Genomic DNA, 27,345 nt, shown 5'->3' with positions numbered 1-27,345 from the left:
TACAATAGCCAAACTATGGAAAGAGCCAAGATGTCCATCAACAGATGAATGGATAAAGAAGATGTGGTGTGTATGTATATACAATGGAATATTATGCAGCCATCAAGAAAACCCCCCGATAATCTTGCCATTTGCAACGATGTGGATGGAACTGGAGGGTGTTATGCTGAGCGAAATAAGTCAATCAGAGAAAGACATGTATCATATGACCTCACTGATATGAGGAATTCTTAATCTCAGGAAACAAACTGAGGGTTGCTGGAGTGGTGGGGGGTGGGAGGGATGGGGTGGCTGGGTGATAGACATTGGGGAGGGTATGTGCTATGGTGAGCGCTGTGAATTGTGTAAGACTGTTGAATCACAGACTTGTACCTCTGAAACAAATAATACATTATATGTTAAAAAAAAAAAGTAGAAAAAGAAGATAGCAGCAGGGGAAGAATGAAGGGGGGGAATCGGAGGGGGAGACGAACCATGAGAGATGATGGACTCTGAAAAACAAACTGAGGGTTCTAGAGGGGAGGGGGGTGGGAGGATGGGTTAGCCTGGTGATGGGTATTAAAGAGGGCACGTTCTGCATGGAGCACTGGGTGTTATATGCAAACAATGAATCATGGAACACTACATCAAAACTAATGATGTAATGTATGGTGATTAACATAACATAATAATAAAAAATAAAAAAAATACAAACTTAAAAAAATAAATGTAAATATGTAATATGCTTTGTATATTAATATTGAATTTAAATATTTTATTCAAATTATATTAATAGAAATAATTTATACTACATCAACTATTACCATGAAGGTACATTCTATGTATTATATTAGCATAGTTTATCAGATCACAATCATAAACAATATAATTATGAAATGGTCATAATAAAAGCCTCCTTTTTTTTTTTTTTAAGATTTTATTTATTTATTTGACAGAGAGAGAGACACAGCGAGAGAGGGAACACAAGCAGGGGGAGTGGGAGAGGGAGAAGCAGGCTTCCCGCGGAGCAGGGAGCCCGATGCGGGGCTTGATCCCAGGACCTGGAATCATGACCTGAGCCGAAGGCAGACGCTTAACGACTGAGCCACCCAGGCGTCCCTAAAAGCCTCCTTAATATGTAAACTTCAAGCATCAGTAACCATCTACACATGTTCATTATAAAATAGGGGAAAACCTACTTGGTTCCATTAATCTGATAGTATAAAAAAGTTTTGGACTTTTAAGGAATAAAAACAAAATGAAAAATAAAAGGCTTATTTATAATAAAGTAAACTATAATAATAATAATAGTAATGCAGTAAGTTTTATTTACAAATTGCATAGTTAAAATAATACCTAAGAAAAACTGGAAAATGTTTTTGTTACACTAACACTCTGATACAGGTAACTTATTTTTAAAAACTATGCCTGAACATATAAACTATATAATTCAAGACTCTTCATAAACACTGACAGGCAGGCCAGAAACTGGATTACTTATTTGAAGAAATAGGTCCTCAGCAAAGTTCTAGTGCAAGACTCCTCATGATAATCTTTATAAAGCTGTATTTCCTATCCTGAAAACTAATCTTGGTTTGTGCTAACTAGGGTGTTTTGGAATTTGGCCAGCTAAATAGATGGCTCAAAATGCACAGTTGATAGAAACTACCTAAAATTTTACCTTTGTGATTAAGTGCCAGACAGGACAGAGTTTGATATTTAAAGCTCTTTTAATCAATTTAGGACCATTCACAGAAGGGATGATTAAAATTCAGGTGTCACAAGATTTCATGGTTGAACCATATTATGTGTGAAGTTTTCTTTTGTATTTTCTTTTCCCACATATATTTTGAGTTACATTAAAAATTTTTTTTTCTTAAGAATCTACAGGTCTGCAGTGTGCTTCTTGCTTTGAAATAGTAATCATAATTCTAATAGGAGATTTATTGGGTGGGTTTGAGCTACAATACTTTACAGAGGGTCAAATTGCCAGTCTCTCAGTGTGCTCATTTTTTCCTGCCTTTCCTTAGTCCCCTGACTGGCCTGGACATATAAGTCTTGGCATTTCTGATGAGTCTTCAGACCTCGGGAAGATACTAGCAGAGAAGTGGGGTTGAAGACGATGCTTATTCCATACTGACCTGATCCTGAAATTCTTAAACTATAAATCTAGATCTTGAAGTCAGAGTATATTCTAAGTGTAGAGCCCATGCAAAAATCCCTCGCAAATTATCTTCCCATCTCTCTATTGATGGCATGAGATGCTTTGATATAAGCTTTTACCCTAAGTAGCAAGGAAATGCTAAAGAAAGAAAAAAGTGGTTGAAAAATAATTAAGATTGCAATTAGTATCTTTAAATGGCTGAAATGTAACACAGACTATATCATTATTCTTTAAGAAATGGATATAATTCCATGGTTAATTAAAGTGTTCAGAGGAAGGTGTAGACATGAGTTGAAATTCACTATTTCCATATCAAAATAGAGGAATTATGGATGTATTTTTCAAATATGATATGTTTTATAGATTTTTAGGGAAGAAATGCAATTTCACAATAAATTTCATTTGAGATAGTCAAGAAATGGGCTTGATAATGAGGTTCCAAAAGTAAATTGGTACATCTAGTTAGTTTCATAGATAAAATGGTTTATTGAATTCAATGATAATTACTATCATTTGTAGTTTCTTCAATCACTAGTAGCCATGCCATATATGTTAAGGGAAAAGGTCTTTCTGAATTCTCATTTGCAAAAAGAGAAGCTAAAAGACTTCATTATAGGTATGTGACTCTGCCATTTCCAGATGTCCAACTCAGTGTTTGTCAACTTTTTAGGATATGTGATAAAGATGACAAAGATCTATTTTGAAGTCTTATATTACAAAATATTATAATATAAAGAAATTGAAATAAATATTTGGGATAGTATTTCTATCTTTCTCTTAAAGACTAAGTCAAGTAAGTAAAGTATCTTCTTATCTCATCACTCTGATTAAGTATTTCCCTCATTAACTCAATATGAATAGAGGAGCAAATATTCATACTGAAAAGCAACCTTCAGTGAAAACATATGCAAATATGTTGTTTATCATTAAGTGAGATAACTATTCTCTGTTTTTCATGGAAACAAATATTGTTTTTAAAAAGACATGAAAGCACTCTCCTCACTTCTATTCAAGTACTACTGTAGGTTTTAGCTAGGGCATTTAGGCAAGAAAAAGAAATAAAAGGCACTGGCTTGGGAAGGATGCCTCTACGTGCAGATGACATGATCTTGTATATGGAATATCCTAAGGAATCCTTTAAGGAACTATTAGAACTAATAAATAATTTCAGCAAGGTTTCAGGATAAAAGATCAATATTCAAAAATCATTTGTATTTCTATATATTAGCAATAAACAATCTGAAGATAAATTTAAGAAAAGAATTTCATCTAAATTAGCATTAAAAGGGGCACCTGGGTGGCTCAGTTGGTTAAGCATCTGACTCTTGATTTCAGTTCAGGTCATGATCTCAGTGCCAGAGATCGAGCCCCACATTGGGCTCTGCTCTGAGTGTGAAGCCTACCTAAGATTTTCTCTCTCCCTCTCCATCTGCCCCCCCAACTTTAAAAAAAATAGCATTAAAAAAGAATAAATGATTAGGAATACATTTAACAAAGGAAGTGTAAAACTTGTATTCTGTAGAATACAAAACATTTTTGAAAATAATTAAAGAAGATCTAAATAAATAGAAAGACATCCCATGGTCACAGATCAAAGACTTAATATCTTTAAGATGGTAATACTCCCCAAATTGATCTGCAGATTCAATATAATCCCTATCAAACTCCCAGCTGGCTTTTTTAGTAGAAAATGACAAGCTGATCCTAAGGTACAAGTGAAAATACAGGGGACCTGGAAGAGCTAAACAATTTTGAAAAAGAAAACATAGCTGAAAGACTTACATTTTCAGATTGCAAAACTTACAAAAAAGTTCAGTAATCAAAACAGTGTACCAACATAAAGACAGACATATAGATCAATGGAGTACAATTAAGAATCAAGAAATAAACCCATATGTTTATGGTCAACTGACTTTCAATAAAAGTGCCAAGACAATTCAATGGAGGAATGAATAACCTTTTCAACAGATGGTGTGGGGCAATTTGATATCCATAGACAAAGACTGGACCCTCTCCTTCTTACACAATACACAAAAGTTCATCAAAATGGATCACAGACCTAAAGGTAACAGCTAAAATTATACAGTTCTTGGAAGAAAACATAGGAGTGAATCTTTGTGATCTTGGGTTAGCAAAGCATGAATGACAAAATAATAAATAGATTAATTAGACTTCATCAAAGTAAACACTTTTATGTTTCAAAGGGCACCATCAAGAAAGTGAAAAGACAGAATGGGGGAAATATTTGCAAATCATATATCTGATAAGTGACTTGAAAGCAGAATATATGAAGAGCTCTCACAACTCAATAATAAAAAAAGACATCCCAATTAAAAAATAGGTAAAGGATCTGAATAGACATTTCTCCAAAGATATACACATGGTCAGTAAGCACATGGAAAGATGCTCAACATCATTAGCCATTAAGGAAATGCAAATCAAAATCACAATGAGATACTATTTCACACCCACTAGGATGGTTATAATAAAAAAAAGGGCAGTAACAATGTGAAGAAAGATGTACATTGCTTATGGTAGGAATGAAAAATGGTGCAGTCAATTTGGAAAACAGTTTTTCAGCTTCCCAACATGTTACACATAGTTATCATATAACCCAGGAATTCCACCCTAAGAAAATGGAAAACATGCCCACACCAAAACCTGTACACAGATATTCATGGTATTATTCATAGTAACCAAAAAGTGGAAACAACACAAAAGCTCATCGCCTGATAGATGAATAAATAAAATATGATACATCCACAAAATGGAATTTATTTGGAAATAAAAAGGAACTACTGATACATGGATGAACCTTGAAAACATTATGCTAAGTGAAAAAAACCAGTTATAAAAGTCCACAGATTGTATGATTTCATTTATATGAAATGCCCAGAATAGATAGATCCATAAAGAAAGAAAGTAGATTGCCTGAGGTTGGGGGAGGGACTGGAGGAGAAAAAAGAGAAGTAACTGGTAATGTGTACAGAGTTTCTTTAGGGGATGTGAAAATGTTCTAAGATTGATTGAGGTGATGGCTGCACAATTCACTATTTGGTGAATATACAAAAACCCATTGAATCGTACAGTTTAAATAAGTGAATTTTATGGTATGTAGATTATAGCTCAATGAGGATATTATTAAAAAGAGACAGAGAATGAAAAAAGAGTTTCTATACAAAGTTCTAAGCGAATCTGCTTGAAAAACTTGTTTTGGTGTACGGGCCAGAAAAGCCTACTACTATCAGATAAATTATCAAGTATAAATTTTTAATTTTGTCTTAACATTTGAGTTTGACTCATGCAATAATTGGCTTTTGATTCCAATATCTCAAAATTTTGAACTCAACCTTCTTCATCTACATCACCCTAAAATACCATTAGAGGGACTTATATATTTAACTTTGAGCATAATATTTTTCATATCCAATTGCCACATGTATGTTTTATAATCTGCTTACCTCTTCTCCTCTTCTCAGGAAAGGATATCCAACTTTACATGTGAGATTATGATTGGATTCACAACTGTCTTTTTGGATAGCCTTGGAAGAAAAAGTAAACAGAATTAGAGCAGACACATAGGTGAAATACTTGAGCTTGGTTTTCCAGAATTTTCCCAGTTGTGCCTTGGACTCTGCCTTGCTAAGATTTGTCTCTCAATTTAGTTGGGAGAGTCACAGCATTCTGAGATCACCTGTCTCACCATCCATGGAAAATCTGAAAACATTATATATGGGAGACTGAAGGACAGAGCACATCACATATCTTGTCTAGGTGTCCCACTGCACAATAGACGTACTAACAGCATGTGCCGCATAGGGTGATTAGGTGGCTGGACGAAATAATCCACACATACTAGACTGCCACATGGAAGCCCACAGTGAGTGGTTGTCATGAGAAGAGCTTCACTCAGTGCTAAGAGCACCGGTTCTGACCTGAGACCACCAGGAGTTAAATTCTGACTCCATCATTATTAGCTTTCTCCTAGTCAAGATTCCTCACTTCTCTGAGCCTGATTTTCTGTCAAGTGAGGTTAGTCATACTCTATTTCATCAAATTGAAAATGCCACTGAATAGGAGACTCACCATTATTTTGCATACCAATAAGAGGGGGAAAATACTGCCAGTTAAGTAAACATATCAACTGTAAAATGCAGTTACAGCAAAGTTAAAATGTGACAGAAAGGGTTTATCTTAGAATCTCTGTAGTACAATAATACCTATTTACTTAATGAGAATTGAATAAGTGGAATGCTTAGAACAGTGCCTGGAACATAATGTGACTGAGGAAAAGACTGTCATTATTATTACTGTTTTTACCATTAATAGAAGTAGAGGAGATGCATTATTGATTTTTATAGTTCTCCCTCTCTACCAAGGCTATGAAGTTAGTTGAAGAGGATACTGGCAATGATTTTTAATATAGTCCCCTTTCCAGAGAAAAATTCAGTGGTAATATTTTTCCAGCATCACTTTGCGCATTTGGATTTATAATTAACATTCTTTACTGAATCTAAAATATGTGGTAGTAATGGAGGACATTTTTCTTTAAAGATTTTATTTATTTATTTGAGAGAGAGAATGAGATAGAGAGAGCATGAGAGGGGGGAGGGTCAGAGGGAGAAGCAGACTCCCCGCTGAGGAGGGAGCCCGATGCAGGACTTGATCCCGGGACTCCAGGACCATGACCCGAGCCGAAGGCAGTCGCCCAACCAACTGAGCCACCCAGGAGCCCGGAGGACATTTTTTTAAGCCTCTGTTAGTCATCATGTTTTTAAGTGATATCCTAATAAATAGAGAGAAATATCAGTGAAAGTCTGAATTTACAGAAACTAGACAATAGAGTTTTAATACTATAATTAATAAGGGTATTGTTTTTAATATGAATCATACATATTACTAATTCATATCTATATAGATAGAATTGTAAATAAGGGGGATTCATTCAGAGATCAGAATTAAAAGCAAAGTTCAAATGTGGAAGTACTAATTATTCCTGACACAGCATCTTATGCAGCTATGTTATTGCCAAGATAAAAAAAAATTCTGTTACGACAATGAGACATTGTAATTTAACACCTCTCTTGCCAATGTAAGGATTTTACATAGAAAATGAGAAACGGTATCTTGATTTTTCTTTATGTAAGCATTTTTTTTGTTCCATACATGCATTACTGCACCTCTGTTTAACTTTCTTGACTTTGTTATGTTTATATTTTTCTTTGACTTTGTCTCAATTTCAGCTATGTAATGCCTCTATGAAAGGTATGATTTTGATACATCAGTGATACTTTCCTCATACTGAATCTAAGAAAAGTCATAAATCTCTAAAGACATTCATCAAAACAAAACTTTTAAAAAAAAGTTTGGTACTTTCACCATTAGTGAGTACTAATAATTTGTACAAAATGTTCTCTATTCTTCTAAACCCAATAAAAACAATTAGTTCAGTAGCAGAAAAAGTAGGCTCAATAAATGATTATTACAAGAATAAACAAATATAAAACTAAAAGTTTACCTCAATTCCTGAAAAAATTAGATTTGGAGAATAGTGCACTATGGTTCTGGTGTTATAGGCACTGTCCTTCTTATTTTTGACTGTGAGACTAACATTGAACTTATCGTTGTGGGACCTGACAATAAGCAGGCCCTTTTCTGTGGTGGATACTTTCAGGGCGAGGTCCGAGATACATTTTTCCTTGTTTCCACAATCTTTAGCAAAGGGAATCTGAAATGGTCACAGGAAAGTGTTTTTCAACATTTAGTTAAGCATGACTGAAAATTGCTTATTAACCTGCTTAGTGAAATGACATATTGCCAAACTAAGTTAAGCAACTCATAAAAAGAACAGATTCCACTGCAGAAATCATAAGGAATTTTAGATTTATTCCTATAATTTACAGGGAAAAATAATAAACTCCTGGATATAAATTCTTCCAGTCCTTTAAAGAATGCACAGTTTTTCACAGATGCTTTTCACTTTTAGTCTGCCAGAGTAGAAGAGTTTCAAAAAAATCAAGTCAAGTACTCTAAGATCTAAATCTATGAGAGAACACTTTAACACGCAACCCCAATTACGAGATTTTCTATTGAAAAGAATCAAATACTTAGGAATGTAATAGAGCTCAGAGGTAGAAAATGGTCAAGCCACATAACTAGGAGCTTTCCTTGACTCGTCTTCCCATTAAGCCCCACCCTCTTATCTAAACCTTTGCTAAGATCTGTCCATTCTACCTCTCATTCTAAGTATCTCCAAACTCTCCATTTCCACCATCACCTCTAGTCTAGCCATCCTTATTTCCTCCCTGAACTAATGCAACAGCTTCCTAAGTGGTCTCCTGCACCCATTCTTGTTCCAGTCACTGTTCCTCCAATCATTCTCTACATTGCAGTTGGAGTAATCCTTAAAAATATATAAATCCAGTACTATCACTGAACCAACTAAAACCAGTCAATAGCATTCCATTTGCTCTTCAAGATATCTGTGCAGTAGCACAAAGTCCAGAATGATCTGGTTCCTGCCTATGCCTCCCTCCTCATCCCTATCACCTTCCCCCCTTGCTCTTCAGCTTCAGCCACATTAGAGAGTTTAGTGTAGTTCCTTTATGCCTCAGAAATTTTACACATATCTCTGTGCATGAAACATAGCTCCCTCCACTCCTGTGAATAGGATGGAAAATCTTCCTATGCTTCAGGTCTCAATTTAAATGTCAAAACTTCAGGAGTGTGCACCCTGACTTTCTATGTAGGCAGAAGTTCCCATAAAACAATTACGTTCTCCAGAGCACATGCTTTAATTCCTACCTAATACCTGTTTCTTAGGTTATACTAAACTCTGAAGCCTGTTATGGATAAGATACCCAATAAATATATTAGAAAGGAAAAAAGGGAAAGGGAAAGTGAAAGATATGGGTATGGGGAAAACTAATTCCCCATCCCTAATGTTTCCTCCATTGGTGCCACCCCATCTTTCTTCTTGCTCACTCACTCTTTCTCAGGTGTGAGACATTGGACTTTGTGAATTTGGAAGCAGGAGCAGGGTGAACACAGCTCAGTCCCTTTCTACCTCTTCTGCTCTTGGGGCAGTGGTGTGCCCATGGGAAGCATACATTCTTGCTCTATATTTCCATTCTGCAAGTTTTATGAGGTGGGCCCCCTTGAAAGAGGCCTGAGATTAATGAGCACTCTGATGACGTACTTGGTTATTTGTGGTCTAAACCTTGTTCAGTAGGAGGACACCCAATATGCCTAAACCATGTATGCAACCCAGTGTTCATTAGTAATAAAGGGAGTTCCAGGAGGCTAAACCATGTCGTTCTTTCAACTGGTCCTAAATTTAGCAGAGATTAAAAGAGGTGCTGTTTGTAAGTTCCCTCCAACAATAGGAAATAGAAGAGTTGAGAAAAGTCTAGAAAAGTCTCATTCTTTTTTTAAAAAATTGATGTAGGGTTGTGTATGTGTGTCTATGTGTTTCAGTTTTTTTTCCCCCAATATGTTCACATATAGGCATTCTGAATTTAAAAAAAAATATGACTTACATATTCATGTACTGAATTTGGTAGGGAATCATCAAGAACAGGCCCATTTTCTGGATCGGTAAGATTAAAATCCAAAGTTATCCTTACAGAGTCCCGAAAGTCATGCTTGTCCTACAGGTTGAAGCATAACATATTTTATCATTGGTATCATATTTGCTGAATGTTCTGACCTTCTTATGGCTTCCTTCTTCTGCCCCTGTGGGTCATGCTTGCTGGAACATTCTTGTGCACCTGATCTGACATATGATCTCATCAGGCTTTTGTTTCATTGGAGAGAGACTGCCTTCTGCCTTGATAAGGGACACTGCTGAATGCAGAGGCTTCAGAATATGACCAGTTGATTCACCGCCAGCTTCTCGGGGGCCCTGCTGGAGTAATAGGATGTGCCATACTTTGCCATGTCAAGATATACTACTCTGGGCTGCTTGTATAAGAATATCTTTTCTCTTGAGATCTTGAGCTAAAAACTGTCATGTAATACTTCTAGGAAAGTCTCCCAAGTTCAAATGAGCAAACTTTCTTTAAATTGAATTGAATTTCATTAGTATAACATATGCCTCAAGTTGCAAGAATTTTATAATGTAAAATGATATGTAAGTAATAGGAATGCAATCAATATCGTTTTATACTATCATGAGTAACACCCATCATTTATGGCATGTCCGGAATTATGAGCTTTACACAGTTTATTGAGAAGTATTTCAACAGTCCTCCAAGATGAATAACTATTATAGTCATTATTTTACAAATGAAAAACTGGGCCTCTAAGAGACTAAACAACTTGGTCAAAATCACTTGGAATGTAGAGAAGCTTTGAGACAAATTCCATCCTGGCTGACTCCAGAACAAATGTTAATGTGTCTATTAAAACCCAAAAGAATTTTAGAAATTTTGAAACTAGTCCGTTCCTTTTAATACCAAGTGCCTACACATAGCTAGATTCTACAGTTTGGACGAATATACACGACAGTGATTTCCAGCAGGTTGAAGGCCGGGGCACATCTGGTTTCACACCCTTTCAAATTTATACAAGTTCTAACTCCTAAATGTTCAGTTCTGATTCAGTAAATATGGGGTAACTCCAGTTTTTTTTTCTGATTATAGATTGATCTTAGTGTTGACAGATAAGTTAATTTTGATATATATTCTATGGGGAATATTGACTTGAAAATTACTGAAAAAAAATACAGTACACCAACAGGCATGTTTTCTGTCACTTCCTTACCCTGACTATAATATTTTAAAAATATAGAGTATGAATACATCAAGAATACAGAAATAAATCAGAGGTGGGGGGAATTTGGCCTGTTTTCCTTTAAAATTCCAGGATCATGTATAAGTCCCAAGTCTGTCTCAGTCACTAAAATCAGTGTTTTCTCATTACACCCATTCTTCCCTCTTTTTTTTTCTTTAAGTATCATGTACGTTATAAGAAAATGTTAAGAAACTCCTGCCCTTATTGGGAACATTTCACATTTACATAGTGACTAAATAAAATGCATTTTAAATGGTTCAAACTGGCTTCCTAGCCATCGACGGAGATTAATAATTTGCTTTCCAAGGCTCCCTTATTACTGTAACAGAAAGAAACTTAGGTAGCACAAAGCCTATGGATAATAGAAAATGCCAGATTTTTTCCCTTTAATTTAAAGTCAAAGAGTGAAATACGTAGTTCTGTGGACAAGAAGGGACCCCAGAAAGCCTATGGCCCAACATTTCTCCTCAGGGCATGTAATCACTTATCCACATGTGACAGATGAGGCCCACAAAAGTTAAATGATGATTTCAGTTTGAAAGAATAAATGAATGAATATAAAAAAATGAATGAATGAATGAATGAAGGCAGAAGGTTTCTTATCAACTAGTGCACCGTGCCTTCTACTATTCCATAATATAAGGATGACTGATAACACACACAGGGAAGAGGAAAGATAGTTTTATGAAATGCACTTGGAATCTGAAAATCAGACCTGTGATTTTCTGATAAAAGTGACCAAATAAAATGAAGTTTACTTCATCATGTGCACTTTGAAATGAAATCCATAAGATTGACTTGAAATAAGACATCTATGCTTTATTCTTGATTTGGAATAAAGCAGTTATAACATATGATTTACTTGCCAACATGTAGAAGGAAAGCTTAGTGCATTCTGATTCTTCAACTGTGATGTTTCTTTGAATCTTTCTTTCTTGAGTTCCAGAGAAAAAACTTCGTGATATCTGTCTTAGTGAATCTAGTGTGACACGGTACTGCATATCTGGAAACAAAATGACAGAAATATTTTCTTGGGGTAATTTTTATATGGCCTAGTTCATTAAATTAACATTATAGAAAAATCTCCTGAACAATCAGTCAACAAAAAATTTCTATTACTCAGCTTATCCACACTACTGTAGTACAATGGTGGTCCCAGTCATGAAGATAACCTTCAAGAACTCTACAGAACCACTCTCTGAGTTCACTATGCCTTTGATGTTTAATCACACTTATTTTATAACATATATGTACATATGCACACCCACACACTCATACACATGTACACCAACATATAAACTAATTTTCTTTTTTTTTTTTTTAATTTTTTTTGGAGATTTTATTTATTTGACAGAGAGAGACACGGACAGAGAAGGAACACAAGCAGGGAGAATGGGAGAGGGAGAAGCAGGCTTCCTGCTGAGCAGGGAGCCTGATGCGGGACTCGATCCCAGGATCCCGGGATCATGACCTGAGCCGAAGGCAGACGCTTAACGACTGAGCCACCCAGGCACCCATGAACTAATTTTCTGACCATGCATGTGTTTATTGGGTTTTCATTTAAATTATTTTTTTTTAGTTTAGCAATGTTGAAGCCCTGTTTAGAATATTGATTTTATTATTATTATTTTTTTAAAGATTTTATCCATCTATTTGACCCAAAGAGACACAGCGAGAGAGGGAACACAAGGAGGGGGAGTGGGAGAGGGAGAAGCAGGCTTCCTGCCGAGCAAGGAGCCCCATGCGGGGCTCGATCCCAGGACCCCAGGATCATGACCTGAGCCAAAGGCAGATGCTTAACAACTGAGCCACCCAGGCGCCCCTGATTTTATTTCAATAGATAAAAAATATATACACTAATGAATTCTTATCTATTTTATGAAAAAGTCACTTCAGACTGTTCAAAGAACATAATAAAAGAAGCTTAATAAATAAGTTTAATAAAATAGTCATGCCAAAATAAAAAACAAGTTAAACTTATGCTTTCTAAAAAGGCAACAATCCTACTTATTTGATTGCTTAGTTACTCTATAAAAATTAAATGAGACTCAAATAATGTTGTATATGAAAATGTAAATCATATTTTGCAGTTTTACCTCATTTATCTTCTAGTCAGAGGGCTATTGCAGAGTATAATTATGAAAAATAGATTTTAAGGATTAATGATTTTTCATATTCTACTTACATTTGGTTTATAGAGTAAACTACTCTTTTGCAGCCTATGGCCTCCACAATTTTGACTCCAACATATTTCAATATCATTAAAAAGCCACCTTAGGAAGTGTACATGTAGGGAGGAGGACATACCTAGACTGTGCCTGAGAACACACACATGGAACATGTCTGATTCTCAAAAACCAGGGTCACCTTCTAAGTGGAGCAAAGAGATCTCAGGAAGTGGGGGTGGCAAAGTATTCAAGTGCTTTGTAATACCAGTCTTACCAAAGAGAGGGCAGGAGAAGGAAGAGAGGGTTTGTGAAAACCCACAAGAAGGAAAACTGGGCTCCTTGGCCCAATCTCCAAACTCTACTTCTGAAATGGTATTATTATTGTTGTTTTTAGCACCTGGTTGTTTGTGGTACATGGGAGAGCCAGAGGGGAACTATGGACTGTGGAGACCATTGCACGTAAGCATATAGTTTCTGCTCCAGATTTTATTGGGTTCCATAACATAGTCTTTCTTCAGTAGATTTTTTTTTCAAGGTTCAACATATTCACAGGGGCAAACGTGATAAGCAGATCCCTCTCATGGGGTAAAATACAATATCTTACTGGATTTCATCATGCGGGACCAAATGTATTGTCCTCCTGCCCCAAAGTACTTGGTATACATATGACACTTACCAGCTACAAAAATTGTGTCTTCTTTGGACTTTAATTTCACATCAAAACACACTGTGGCATTTATGCATACTGTTTCCTTTCCTTCCATATGGCAGTTTTTCTTTTGGATATTCACTTTATTGGGTTCAAAATTCATGGTCACTTTAACAACAGCCACATCTCGGGACCTACAAACATAAACAATGATGATTATTCACACATTTTCACATTTAATGAATGCCATCATTATGGGAATGCAATATGAATGCACTGATGGGGATACTTTTTTGTGTATAGTTGGGCTCTCAGGATTCCATTTCTTTGGTGATTTTTAAAAAATACTTATTTATTGTATTTTATTTTTTATTATTTTTAAAGATTTTATTTATCTAAGAGATAGAGAGAGAGAGCAAGAGAGCTTGTGCATGAGCAGAGGGGAGAGGCAGAGGGAGAGGGAGAAGCAGATTCCCCACTGAGCAGGGAGCCCGCCTCAGGGCTTGATCCCAGGACCCTGAGATCATGACCTGAGCCAAAGGCAGATGCTTAACCTACTGAGCCACCCAGGCGCCCCTATTTATTTACTTGAGGGAGAGAGAGAGAGCATGTGTGAGCAGGGGATAGGGAGAGAGGGAGAACCTCAAGGCTACTCTGCGCTGAGCTTGATCCCAGGATCCTGAGGCCATGACCTGAGCCGAAACCAAAAGTCGGGTGCTTAACCAACTGAGCCACCCAGGCGTCCCTCTTTGGTGAATTTTTGATACAGAAGAGATGGTATCTGATGTTCTGGGACACCCAGGTTATTTTGGGACTATCTTAGGCTTTGGTTCTGAGTGGTAGCGGAGTATACTACCTCAAAATGTGACTACAGGAGTTCAGGCCATGTCATTCCAAAACATATCACTTTGGTATATTGATTATTTTGAGCTGTAGGCACTTGACAAACAGCAAATGCAGGAAGAGGCTTCTGCGAACTTTCCTTGTACCCAAAGACAGACACTCCGAAAGGAACTTCACTGGAGTTCATCGACCAGGAAGGATTGGCTCCTATCATAGGACAGGAGACACCACAGGAGATGAGCTTTGTCACAAACTATCATATCACCCATCTGGTCTTTCCTAGGTCCATTTAACTTCCTTAAAAAGTATTTACTCTCCTTATAGAGGCCTACATACCTTCTTCCTTTTCTCTATTAAGATGGTATTTCAGTCTGAATTCTAAGCCACCTCAAAGAATTACTCATTTTTCTCTGGGTATCTCCCACGTATACATGGGGTATACATGTTAATAAATTTCTCTTTGTTTTTCTCTTGTTAATCTTTTATTACAAGGGTACCAGCCAAGAACTCAGAAGGCTAGAAGGAAGATTATTTTTCATTCCTTACAGTTCACAAGACAAAAATCTGTTTTGCCTGTGATGGAAGGAAGATGGAATCAAGTGCTCAGATGCAACCTCAGAACCAAAACCAGATTTTGGGAATCTTTGAATTTGTTCCCAATCTGGAAAGAGTCCAAAGGCCCATGGACAACTTGTGTGCACTATAATACTTGTACAGACAAGTACAAGTACTATAGCTAGTTATCTTGTGAATACACAGGTCTTTGATTTGCTTTTGTATTAAAAAACTGTATTTTTCTTTTAAAACATCTTACCCATAGAAAACATGAAAACATAAAAAAGGAAACAAAGAACACAGAAATCACTTGTAATTCTACCACTCAGCAATAATCACCATTAATATTGGATATGCTTCTTTTTCTTTGAAGAACATGTATCTATACATATAGATATGTGTGTGTGTATATAGAGAGAGACATATACACACATGCATATACATCCATACATACTTTTAAAACATCATAATATAATGAACAGATTTCCAATATTTGTATTTTTCTGGGAACATTATTTTTAATGACAATATACTATTCCAACATATGTATGTATTGTAATCTGTTTACTCAGTCCTTTCTTATTGGACATTTGTCTTAATTTTTTTTTTTAAAGATTTTATTTATTTATTTGACAGAAAGAGACACAGCGAGAGAGGGAACACAAGCAGGGGGGAGTGGGAGAGGGAGAAGCAGGCTTCCCACTGAGCAGGGAGCCCGATGCGGGCCTTGATCCCAGGACCTGGAATCATGACCTGAGCCGAAGGCAGACGCTTAACGACTGAGCCACCCAGGTGCCCCTTAATTTGTTTTTTAAAAAATAGTGACTAGCCCAGTGCTGTGATCACTCTAAAGATTATATATCTTAGATGTAGACTAAATCTTTAAAAATTTTTAGGAAGCAAATTCCTTGTTAAAAAGTATGAATATTTTAAGGCTTTTTAACAGTTATTGGCAAATACCTTCTAATGTGTTTTAACCAGTTTACTCTTTCACCAGCAATGAACAAGTATGTCTAGTTCCCTGCTTAGTAGTTTGGATCCTTCAGGAATGAGGCTGCCTTGACCACTTCCCACCGCATACCCATCTGCCCCAACAAGGTCTTTAAAAGGGTTATAGCACAATTTATTCCACATGATGGGGCGTTCAATATCTGCTCCTGGAAGTCCCTGATTGGGATGGACTTCTGTTTATTGCCTGCCACCTATATCCACTCTAAATCCCTCCTTCAGCATTGTAAATCTTGGTCTTCCTGTCCCAGTCTGTTTGTCTGGGCAATGATAGGGGTCCAACTCTGTCATTTTGGCCCATCAATGATAAAGCACTGACTGGGAGTAAAAGAGGCCATAAAAGTAAGTCTTCAGAGCTTTGTAAGAAACCTTTGAAACAAAACTGGAGAGTAAAAATTGCCCTTATAATGTATGTATTTTTGATAAGAGTGAATACACTAAATATTTTTTGAGTTAAGGTTACCAAAATAATTTAATCCAGGATTAACCATTTAAACAGAGACTAACTGTACCCTTTGTTGCTGATACTGGTGACTTCTGGTTTGGAGTCCTGCTTCCGGGTGAGCCCTCCCCAAAGTCACCGCTACTTGCTACCCAGCCTTCTCCTTTCCTAGGCACCACCTTACAATTTCTTTTCCCCCTACTGTACAGTTAAAACATTTTTTAACATAATGGTTATTATCCGTGTACAGTTTAGTGTACAATTTTTATTTGACCATAAGTTCTTAGACATTATCTCTATTTTTAATTTTTAAATTTTTTCTTCAAATTTTTAAGTTGAAGTATAGTTGACATATAATATTATATTAGTTTCAGGTGTGTAACACAGTGATTCAATAATTGTATTCATTATGCTATGCTCACCACAATATTTGCAGTTACCATCTATGTATGGTATGGTATAAATATAATATATAAATATAAAATATATGTAATAGAAATATAATATAAACACAGACCATGATGCACAATTGTCTAATTATACATATTAGGTAATGAATGAAGAGTCAATTACCCCGAAAAGTTTGGGAACAACTCAAAATTAAGCATATTGTTTATATAATTCCCTACGAGGCCCTCTTCTTCCCTGTGCTGCCCCCTAAAACAGAATACCTACCTTAGTGGCAAGCACATAATAAATACCCTAAATTAAGAATTGGTTCTACTTGTTCCTTTAATATGGTTTCTCTATTTTTAAGATTTATTGACTCCCCCAGCTTCTTTAACTAAATAGCGTTTATCTAAATAATGGGGTACAAAAGAAAACAGATATTTGGTATGACAGGAGCTCCAATCATACTCTGAGCTCTGGAACTATTTGTGCAGTATCATCGGATGAATTGGATGTTATTAAAATACATACCAGAAGAGGGCAGCACCACCAAGGCCCCCAATAGTCACATCAGTCAGACCGTCGCCATTTAAATCCATTTCTCCGTGGATAGACTGGCCAAAAAATTTTAGTGTCTTGCCATCTCCACCTGATGGAATACGCTGTGAAAGTACCAACAGAGAGTTTTTATGCCAGAGTGTCTCTTCAAAAGCAGTTTTAAATAAATCTGAGAACTTGGATTGGTTAACAAAAAATAAAAATTGCAGATCTTTTGGAAACCTGCCTAAGAAGCCCCTCATGTGGAGACAAGTTGAATTACTCAGATGTTACCAAAGGTTATTCTTTTTATAGCACAGACAAAATAATCCAGGGTTACTGACACCAGAGAGAGGGAAAAAAATTTTATAACGTCATCTTGTCTAATTCTCAAGGAAAACATTGTGAGTAATTGGCTCTCCTTTCTAGTTCCCACTCAATCCCATACCACAGAGATATTTAAAGATACTGGAACCTTGAAAACACATCATACAAGCAAGAGAGGAAGTAGAAGTTTGTCCTAGGGGTCAGTTTGGGGTTCACGAAATTTGGGGGATGGATATAAATAGCACATTCCATCAAATACATTTTCCAGTGTATGATTTTCTTTGCTAAAAGTCAAGGGCACTATAAACTCAATAGGTACAAATGAATGTGGAGTTCTCGAGGACCGATTTGTGCACATACCCACACACAATGTGTTTAATATTCATACTTCCTGATTTAGCTTTGGTTCAAGCTGATAACATTTTAATAGAACCCGATGGCAAGGAGACAGGACTGACAGACCCTCCCTAAACTTGAGGTCTTCTTAAAAACCATAAATTAAGAAGGCAAATAAGGCAAACCAAATGGAAACACTTTTCATGCTGAAATGTTTGTGGTTCATTGGGAAGTATTTCCTTATTTTTTCAGCAAACAAACCAGAGACATCTGCCTCATTGGTTCTGGAGGAGTTCATTCAGTTTGATTCTGGATTATCACATACAGAAACAGCACCTCTGGTTACCATGGAAACAAGTGAACACATCCTCACCTATCCCTGGGAAAGCATTTTGCCAATAATTAAGCAAACTCAACTCTACTATTCTTTTTTCTTGTTATTTAAAGCTGCATCTTGAGTTACCGCCATTTTACAAAATAGATTTCTTATGACAATCTATCGTATTATTAATGATTTAAATATCCTCTTTTTTTCTACTGCAAATGTCATTTCACTAAGTTTTCAGGATTAATAGTGAAGGAATAAAGTGGTAGAACACAAGAAAGAAATGCCTTCCTGCAGCTCCTCATTCCATCATGCTCCCATGGTTAATACTGCCTGTTTTCAGTTAAGTAATACCATGAAGAATTTTGAATTATTTGAAAACAAATAATTTACTAAGTGGATGGAAGTGTTGTTACTGAAATATGCCCTTTACTTTATTGTTTCACTAATGTCATTATCACTTTACGAAAAATTAAGCACAACTTCACATGAATGGATTTTGAGAATTCTGTTGACTATAGTACAAAAAGAACAACTATAAAAAGAAATAATTGATGTTCTGATCTTCTTTTCATGTTATATAAGTAGTTCAATGCCTAACTACTTATGGTTACTTAAAACAGACAATTACATTAGAAGAAGTCCTTTAAACTCTCCTACTTTTATAGTGCATTAAATACTTCTGCAAATTGATATTTTTCTTATGTAGAAAAAATTACATTTATGGATTAGAACCATTAACTGACAATAAACTTAAAACAAGAACAACAGAAATCCCCTGCAGGTTAAGCTTAATTATTCATATTTTTTTCCAAGAGGGATTACTTGTGAGGAAATTGTAAACCTTCAGGAACCCAAATTCATTTGACAAAAATATACCAATTTAAGTCATAAATATAAATGTAATGCAATTTCATTATAACAACACAGATATTGAATATAAAAACAATAATCTCATCTTTATTGGCTAAATTATATCATTATTGTTCTCTTACTCAGAAAGTGGTTTCCTCTGTTTAGGATCAGGCACACTGCAACTGTTAAATCGCATCGTTAAAAAGTGTTCACTTTTTTTTGTTTGTTTGTTTGTGTTTTACTATTCCGAGAGCTCAGATCATGGAGACATGACAAATAACAACAGAAAAAAAAAAAAACAAACCTAGATAAACGGATAAAATACAAAATAATGCTTCTGTAAAGAAAAGAGAAGTAAATCTAGTTTCCCAATAGAGTCAGAAGAAAAAAAAAAATCAAGTAACTCATGAAGCAAGACAAGAAGCAAGCCTAGCATTGAACCCACTTATCGTTTAAGGGTGGGAATGTGTACGTTTAACTTCTTACTTGTGCGTACTCTTTCCTTATAGTCTTGCCACTCCCATGATAAATATACACGGCTCCCCCATGATCATCTTCCAGGGGAGCTCCTATCACAATGTCATCAAATCCATCAAGATTGAGGTCTCTCACAGCAGCGATAGCTGTTCCAAAACGAGCCCCGCATGGCTCATTTTTGTTTTCTTTTGTGCATGAATTGTGCTTCAGAGATGAGCAGCAAGTCTGCTTAATGGGCTCCAGGCTCATTTGATATTCAAACCTTGTCTGGAAGAACGATAAACAGGATACTTATGGATTTCTATCATTACTACAGCATAGTGAAGTTTTTAAGTACATGCTAAATCAGCGCTGTTAAAAACCATTTGTACATCAACGGTAAAGTTTGTAAAATTTCTTAAAAAGGGTGCTTATCTGGATCGAGTCCTGCATGCGGTTCCCTGCTAGGCGGGAAGCCTGCTTCTCCCTCTGCCTCTCTCTCTGTCTCTCACTCTCATGAATAAATAAATAAAACATTAAAAAAAAAAAAAGGGTGCTTATCTGAGAGCCATGTAAAGATTTTAAAGAACAGATTGTAGAAGTGTAGGGAAGAAGGCATATTGAGGATTTTAATGGATTCTCTTTTTAATGCAACATAGTGAGTATATAACTCACAGAGTGTTTTTAAAGCCAAAGAACTGAATTTTTAAATCCTCAATTCAGGCCTTTATCCCTCCTTCATCCAAAATTTGCTTCTTCGAAAAGTCTCTGTAGAGTCTCCTCTGTAGGGCAAAGAGGAAATTACTCTGTTCAAAAAGCAAACTTTTCCCAAAGCTATCTAAAGCAAAACAAAACAAAACAAAACAAAACAAAACAAAAACCCCTGAAAAATTCAGTAAAGAAAGTACTAGTAATGATGGACAGGAACACACGTTCTAGGAAAAAAGGGAAAAAACAGCACAGGACCAAAAAAAAAAAAAAAAAAAAAAATTGATGGAGGAAGCAAACAAAACGATAGGAAGAAAGATATACAATTTATGAATTAAAAAATTAATTGGAGAGACTCTAAGAATTTAAAAAGCTAAATGGATGAATACTGGACTTTTCTGTAAACAGCAAAACAAAACAAAACAAAACAAAACAAAAAATTCTTCTAATGAAGAAATCGAGAATTATTTCACCTAACAAATGGTGTCTAAAGTCAGGAGTGGCCAACAAAATCTCAGTCCAGCCCAGTGAGGTATTCCAAAGACCATAGTAGTTTGCTGAAACCGGTCACTGCCTTAAAATTCACTACTCCACAGTCTCTCTGCTTCTCTAGCTTTAACTGTTTTGACAGCGAATGCAGTTTTAACTGCTAATGTTTCCAACACCTCGAGGCCAGAGCCATGAATGGCTGCCCTGTGAGTTTATTTAGCAGTTTAATAAGATTTATATTTATCTTTATTCTATATTTTCTGCTAAAAAAGAATAGTTCACATTTCCGAGCAGAAAACATCTAATGGTTTGAACTACCTTATTAGAATTCTAAAATGTTCATTTAGAAACTGAGGAGTTGGTGGGGGTAAAGAGGCCCTGAAAGATTCTTCGCTCCTTCTTCTAAAGTGAGTACAAAATTGGAACTGCATTACTTATTTGAAATTGAAAGAAAGGAAGAGATATTCCTGAAATTCTGCCAAACTCAGAGGTAGCATTACCTGATTCAGAGCATACACATATACTTTCCCTTGTTCTTCTTTCTCTGTTCCCATGTACGTGGGAGCCCCAACCAGAAGAATGTCGGTATTAGAATCTTTATCAATGTCAATTGTTGTTAAAACACTGCCAAAGTAGGAACCAATCTAGGGTACAAAACAAAACAAAACAGTCTGATGAACATCAAAAATTCTCAAGATAGCTAAAAGCCTGAATTTCTTTTACTTATCCTCATCTAGAAGAGTATTTGAGATTCAGATAGATACGGAGATAGAAATAAAGTATAGAAATGGATTCTACCTGAGAGCTCTTTACTGGCTCTTGTCGGGGGCTAATAAATAGGCAGACCCACCCTTGAGGATGAGCCCCTGTCATAGATTTTGCAGCCTGAGAGTAAGAGAAACGGCTTCCTTTAGATTTCATCCTAATGTCTCTTTCTTCTCCAAAAAGCAGAAAAGGTAAGTAATGCCACCATGATTTTCTTTAAGGAAATAAAATGAGATTAAACAATAAAAGGCATTCTGGGATGGCTTCAATATATCTTTATACACAGTTAATATAAAAATATGAAATAAAATACAATAGGAAGAACTGAATGTCTTGGAATACCGGTGCAGGGAATTTCACCTTGTAGACTTAGAAGATTGTTCGCTCACGCATCTGATAAATTATTGAACACTGCATCTGAAACTAATGATGTACTATAAATTGGCTAATTGAAATTAAATTAAAAAAAAAAAGAAGACTGGGGCTCCTGGGTGGCTTGGTCGGTTAAGCGTCTGCCTTCAGCTCAGGTCATGATCTCAGGGTCCTGGGATGGAACCCCGCGTTGGGCTCCCTGCACAGTGGGGAGCCTGCTTCTCTCTCTCCCTCTCCCCTTCCCCACTCATGCTCTCTCTTTCTCTCAAATAAATAAATAAATAAATAAATAAATAAAATCTTAAAAAAAGAAGACTGTTTACTCAACAAAATGGCTAAGTCTTGTCCTAGCACTTGCGGAAGATAGAAAAATATAAAAGGATTGCAGGGGGACCATCCCCTTGCAGCAATGTTTTTTCTTTTAAAGATATGGATGTATTTTAGGGAAATGCAGGAGATTTACACTTCATTATCTAAATGCAATAACCTTCCCAAATATTGACCTGTGTTTAATATTTGATGCTCTTGATAGCTGTCTTATTGAAACTTCCTGTCTTGGCTTCCATGATTTTAATTTTGCTCTCTTGATTCTGCCACGATATCACAGGCCACCCTTTGTTTTCATCTTTGCTGGTTCCTTTTCCTCCTCCCATGCCATAGATTTTGGCCTCCCCTAAGCTAAGACCTGCATTTTTCCACCATTCTCTTCTCCTAGGTGACCAATCCTTCCAAACATTTCTATTACTGAAAATTGCAAATTTCATTCTATCTTCCGCTCAAGGCTCCAGTTCTGCATTCCTAGACATTGCTAGACACTCAGACAACTGCTAGACATTGGCTTTCAAATGTCCTTTCCTCATAGGTTATGAAGGGTTGAAAAGGTTTTTTGTTTTTTTTTTAAGTTGAATTAATTACAAACATAAATAAAATGCTGTAAGATCTAGCAACCTCGGGTCTTCATTCCCCCATGACAATAGCCATCTGGAGTTGAGTGGGAGCTTAATGTTTAGAAGGCTCATGAGCTGTCCAGTCCATGGTTTCCACCATTTCCTGCTGTCTTCTGTGTAGTAGCTTTATTTATTTACTTTACCTTCCTGACACCCACAACCATTTGAATTTGTACTCACTGTTACAGGAAATATGTAAAACCAAATACCATTTTAAAAAAAATGCTTGAGTTACTGACATTCTAATAATGGTGCTACCTTTCTCTCAGATTCCCAGGCTTGAAACTTAAATCATTCATAATTTAAATCATTTGTAACTTTCATGAGTAATTTTTCACAAAATTTTCACTTCCTGTCTTGTAGACAATTAATAGAGTGATATCAGACCTAAGATGTCATAGAAAATGCTTCGTTTTACAATCCTGTCAGTTCCTCCTTATTTATGTCTACTACATTCCTTCCTTTTCCATTTTTATTGGTGATACATCATTTTAGGCTCTCTTCACCTTAGCCTGTTTTTAGATTGTTGAAGCATTTTCTGATTACAAATGTGGGCAAAGGGCTAATAAAACCCTTTCACCAGGTTTTATTATTTTATATATATGAGAATCTTTATACATGAGACTCTTACTTTTGGTTCACTCTAACTCTGTTCCCCTGGACATCTGTGGGGGAAAGGAGTTCAGTTATACTACTAAGCAATATTGAGATTGGTCAAAATAATCTCTGGTTGGGACATTACATTTAGGCTGTGGGGATCTATAAATACCTGATGGGAGCTAACATAGTTTGGGCTTCCCAAGATGACTCTGACAACTGCACGCCCTTAGCTAGAGCCCTGAAAGCTATGTTTATGGTGTCATTCTAAAAGATATTGGCTCCTGTGGGGTGTTAAGGAGAGGGCAGCTCTGTCCTTGCCTGACGTGTCTGTGTCCTCTGACCTAAGCTGTTCTGCTGTGCTGGGCATTTGTGAGTACACCTGCAGGGGAGGAAGGCTGATGCTGCCTAGCCTTGTGGAGTAGCTGGTGATGAGAGGAAGGTCGAGGGGCAGTCTGGTGAGTTGGGATATTTAGTGAAGCCCAAATGATTGCAATGCAATACTAACCAATAACATAGATGTTTTGGTTAAAAAATATTTACGTATATTTATGTTTGCATATTCCATGTATAATTTCTTAAACTACTTTTAATATTCAATATCATCTAATGAGAATTTTTTGATTTTACATAACTTCCCAATACTTCCAGGAGAAAATCCAAATTCTTTAGTTTGCCATTCAAAAGCCTCACACAGTTGGGGTCCGCGTTATCTTTTTAACTGGCTCTTCTGCTCTTTCTACCTATTTACGGTCTATCTTTCCTTCTAAACTAGCACAAATCTTATTCCGTAGTAAGACCTTTGGCACCAATCCTAGCTTAAAACAATCTTTCCATCTTCTGCATTTACTGTCTGTGCCATTGGCATTTTCAGGCTTAATGTTTTAGAATTTTTTTCTTATATGTATATATTTGTACATGTGTATCTACATCATCTATCCATCTTACCTCCATTTCCATGCAACTGAAATATTCCTGAGGCCAAAGATGCAGGCATTTTACATCTCTACAAGGAAGCTAACATGGAGCCTTGTTTAAGGTTGATGTTGACTATGACAGTACTTTTTCTTTTTCTTTTTTTATTATTATTTTTTAAAGATTTTATTTATTCATTTGACAGAGAGAGAGCACAAGTAGGGGGAGGGCAGAGGGAGAGGGAGAAGCAGGTTCCTTGCTGAGCAGGGAGCCCGATGTGGGGCTCGATGTGGGGCTCGATCCCAGGACCCTGGGATCATGACCTGAGCCGAAGGCAGACACTCAACTGACTGAGCCACCCAGGTGCCCCAGTACTTTTTCTTTTTAGAGTTTAGGACAATTGATGGTTAATTTAGATTTACATAGAGTATACATGGATTAAATTAAAACAATAATTTTTTTTTTTTTTTAAAGATTTTATTTATTTATTTGAGACAGAGAGAATGAGAGAGAGAGAGCACATGAGAGGGGGGAGGGTCAGAGGGAGAAGCAGACTCCCTGCCGAGCAGGGAGCCCGATGTGGGACTCGATCCAGGGACTCCAGGATCATGACCTGAGCCGAAGGCAGTCGCTTAACCAACTGAGCCACCCAGGCGCCCCTAAAACAATAATTTTTAAGCTTACCTGTTCTCCACTGAGTGTCTGGAGAATCTTGATGTCTCCATCTTCCATCCTGTAGATGACAACTTGGCCCGTATGATTGTACCGTGGCTGTCCAGCAATGTACAGCACATCTCCAGAAACAGTGGCGGAATTCACTGTGTAACCTAACAAAAGAGCGACGCCAGATGTCTAATATACTATCTGACCCCTTAAAGTCTGCACAGAATAAATTAAGATCCATTTTAAATGGTTGGGAGAATCATTTTTATATGTTTATATAGATTTCTCTTTTTTTGAAAATATTTTTTAATGCAGGGAAGTTTGTGTCTGTAGAAACTTTTAGCATGCTCTCTGATTACTGTGACTGCTTTGTCCACCCCCACCTCGGTTTTTCATTGTTTAAAGGCACAAATGATATAACAATGATGACAGAAGAAGAAAAACAAAACCCATAAAAAATCCCTCATAATCCCAATTCACGACTTTGTAATAAATCAGTTGTACTTCATCTGGACATATTTTATAGAACCTAATAATTTTAATAATTATTACTTTTATTTTATTATTTTATTTTTTATTATTTTATAAAATTAATAATTTTACACAGCTGGAATCATAGTAAATGCAAGCCTTTTCTGTGTCGCTGTTGTAGATTTTTATTTATGTTTATTTATTTGTTTTTTAGAGAGAGAGGGTGCGTGTGTGCATAGGAGGTGGGGGGAGGAGCAGAGGTAGAGGGAGAGAATCTTAAGCAGGCGCCATGGCCATCACGGAGCCCCACGCAGGGCTCAATCTCAGGACCCTGAGATCATGATCTGAGCTGAAATCGAGAGTCAGATGCTTAACCGACTGAGCCACCCAGGTGCCCTCGCTGCTGTAGATTTTTAAGTAGTAATTTTAAGTAGTTGATGTTTATTTCTCTGAGTTAAGGCATAAAGGGATTACATTTCTACCACAGGATCATTCCCACTAGAACGGTAGAATTTTTAGGTGGTTTTTAATTTTTTGATATTATACTTAAGGCTGCAAAGACATCCTTGAACATTTAAATTTTTTTCTTCTTTTGGGTTTTTGGTGACAAATTTTAAGGAATAGATTACTGGATCAAATTTTCAATTCTTTCAGTGTCTGGCAAATTGTTTCCAGAACATTTTTACTAATTTATTCCATGAACAGCCAAAGCACAAACTAGATTTATCAAACTCTCACAAACATTGGGTATCATTACTATTATTTAAATTTGTGAATGTTCTAATAGATGTTAAACATAATCTAACAATAATACTTTGCTGTGATTTTAATTTGCATTTGTTTGATTAAAAGGAGGTGGGTGGGGGGGATGGGTGAAATAGGGGATGGGGATGAAGGAGTGCACTTGTTGTGATGAGCACCAGCTGTTGCATGGACGTGCTGAATCACAATATTGTACACCTGAAACTAATATTACACTGTGTTAACTAACTGGAATTTAAATTTAAAAAGTGAGCTTTGACATTCCTCTTTTTAATTGGGCTTTCAGTTTTTGTGTGTCTTTGAGGCAGACAATTCAATTTTTGAGTGAAGAATTAAATTTATTCTTTGTGTCGTTAGAGTACAGAGCTAAATCAATGAATAAAAATTACTATGTGCACATTTCAACTCTACAGAAGGAAGAAATATTCTTATAACCAGATCTGCCCATCAGCAGAGGAGAAGAGGGCAGATTATTTTTCCAAATGCCACAGAATAGTATTTCTTACTAAGAGAAAGATTATATGGAAAATTTATTTTCCAAGTGTTTTACTATAAGGTAATAGTTTCACTTTCTTACAACATTTCTGTAAAGGAACAGAGGTTTTTTTGTACTAAAACATGTTTAATCTCACAAGTGCTAAAGGAACACAATTCCTCAGGCATTTTTCCTTCATGAATATTTTTCTCACATTCTTATTTCTTCATCTTTCTTTGAGCTTCTAAAAAAACTATGCATAATAACTTGTAAACTATTCTTTTTCAAACAAGTAATGTTACTAAACAAGTACTTATGTTACTAACCACAGTATTGCTTAAAAAATAAAAACTT

The 27,345-nt window shown here is 36.2% G+C and overlaps 1 protein-coding gene across 2 annotated transcripts in view; it reads right to left on the bottom strand.

The window, feature by feature from the left end:
• The window catches only part of ITGA1 (integrin subunit alpha 1), a 183,202-nt gene that overhangs the window by 34,039 nt on the left and 121,818 nt on the right, over positions 1-27,345 (bottom strand). For both annotated transcript variants that reach the window (XM_078066707.1, XM_078066708.1), the window contains exons 12-20: positions 25,305-25,447; positions 21,525-21,668; positions 19,858-20,115; positions 17,523-17,653; positions 13,781-13,947; positions 11,803-11,939; positions 9,682-9,792; positions 7,662-7,871; positions 5,605-5,685 (exon numbers count right to left, since the gene is read on the bottom strand). In XM_078066707.1, the coding sequence (XP_077922833.1) occupies positions 5,605-5,685; positions 7,662-7,871; positions 9,682-9,792; positions 11,803-11,939; positions 13,781-13,947; positions 17,523-17,653; positions 19,858-20,115; positions 21,525-21,668; positions 25,305-25,447 (1,382 nt within the window). The remainder of the gene's footprint in view (positions 1-5,604; positions 5,686-7,661; positions 7,872-9,681; positions 9,793-11,802; positions 11,940-13,780; positions 13,948-17,522; positions 17,654-19,857; positions 20,116-21,524; positions 21,669-25,304; positions 25,448-27,345) is intronic.

Source organism: Halichoerus grypus, chromosome 2 (assembly GCF_964656455.1).
Source record: "Halichoerus grypus chromosome 2, mHalGry1.hap1.1, whole genome shotgun sequence".
In the NCBI taxonomy this organism is placed as follows: Eukaryota; Metazoa; Chordata; class Mammalia; order Carnivora; family Phocidae; genus Halichoerus; species Halichoerus grypus.
This window is presented reverse-complemented; position numbering and strand designations above follow the sequence as displayed.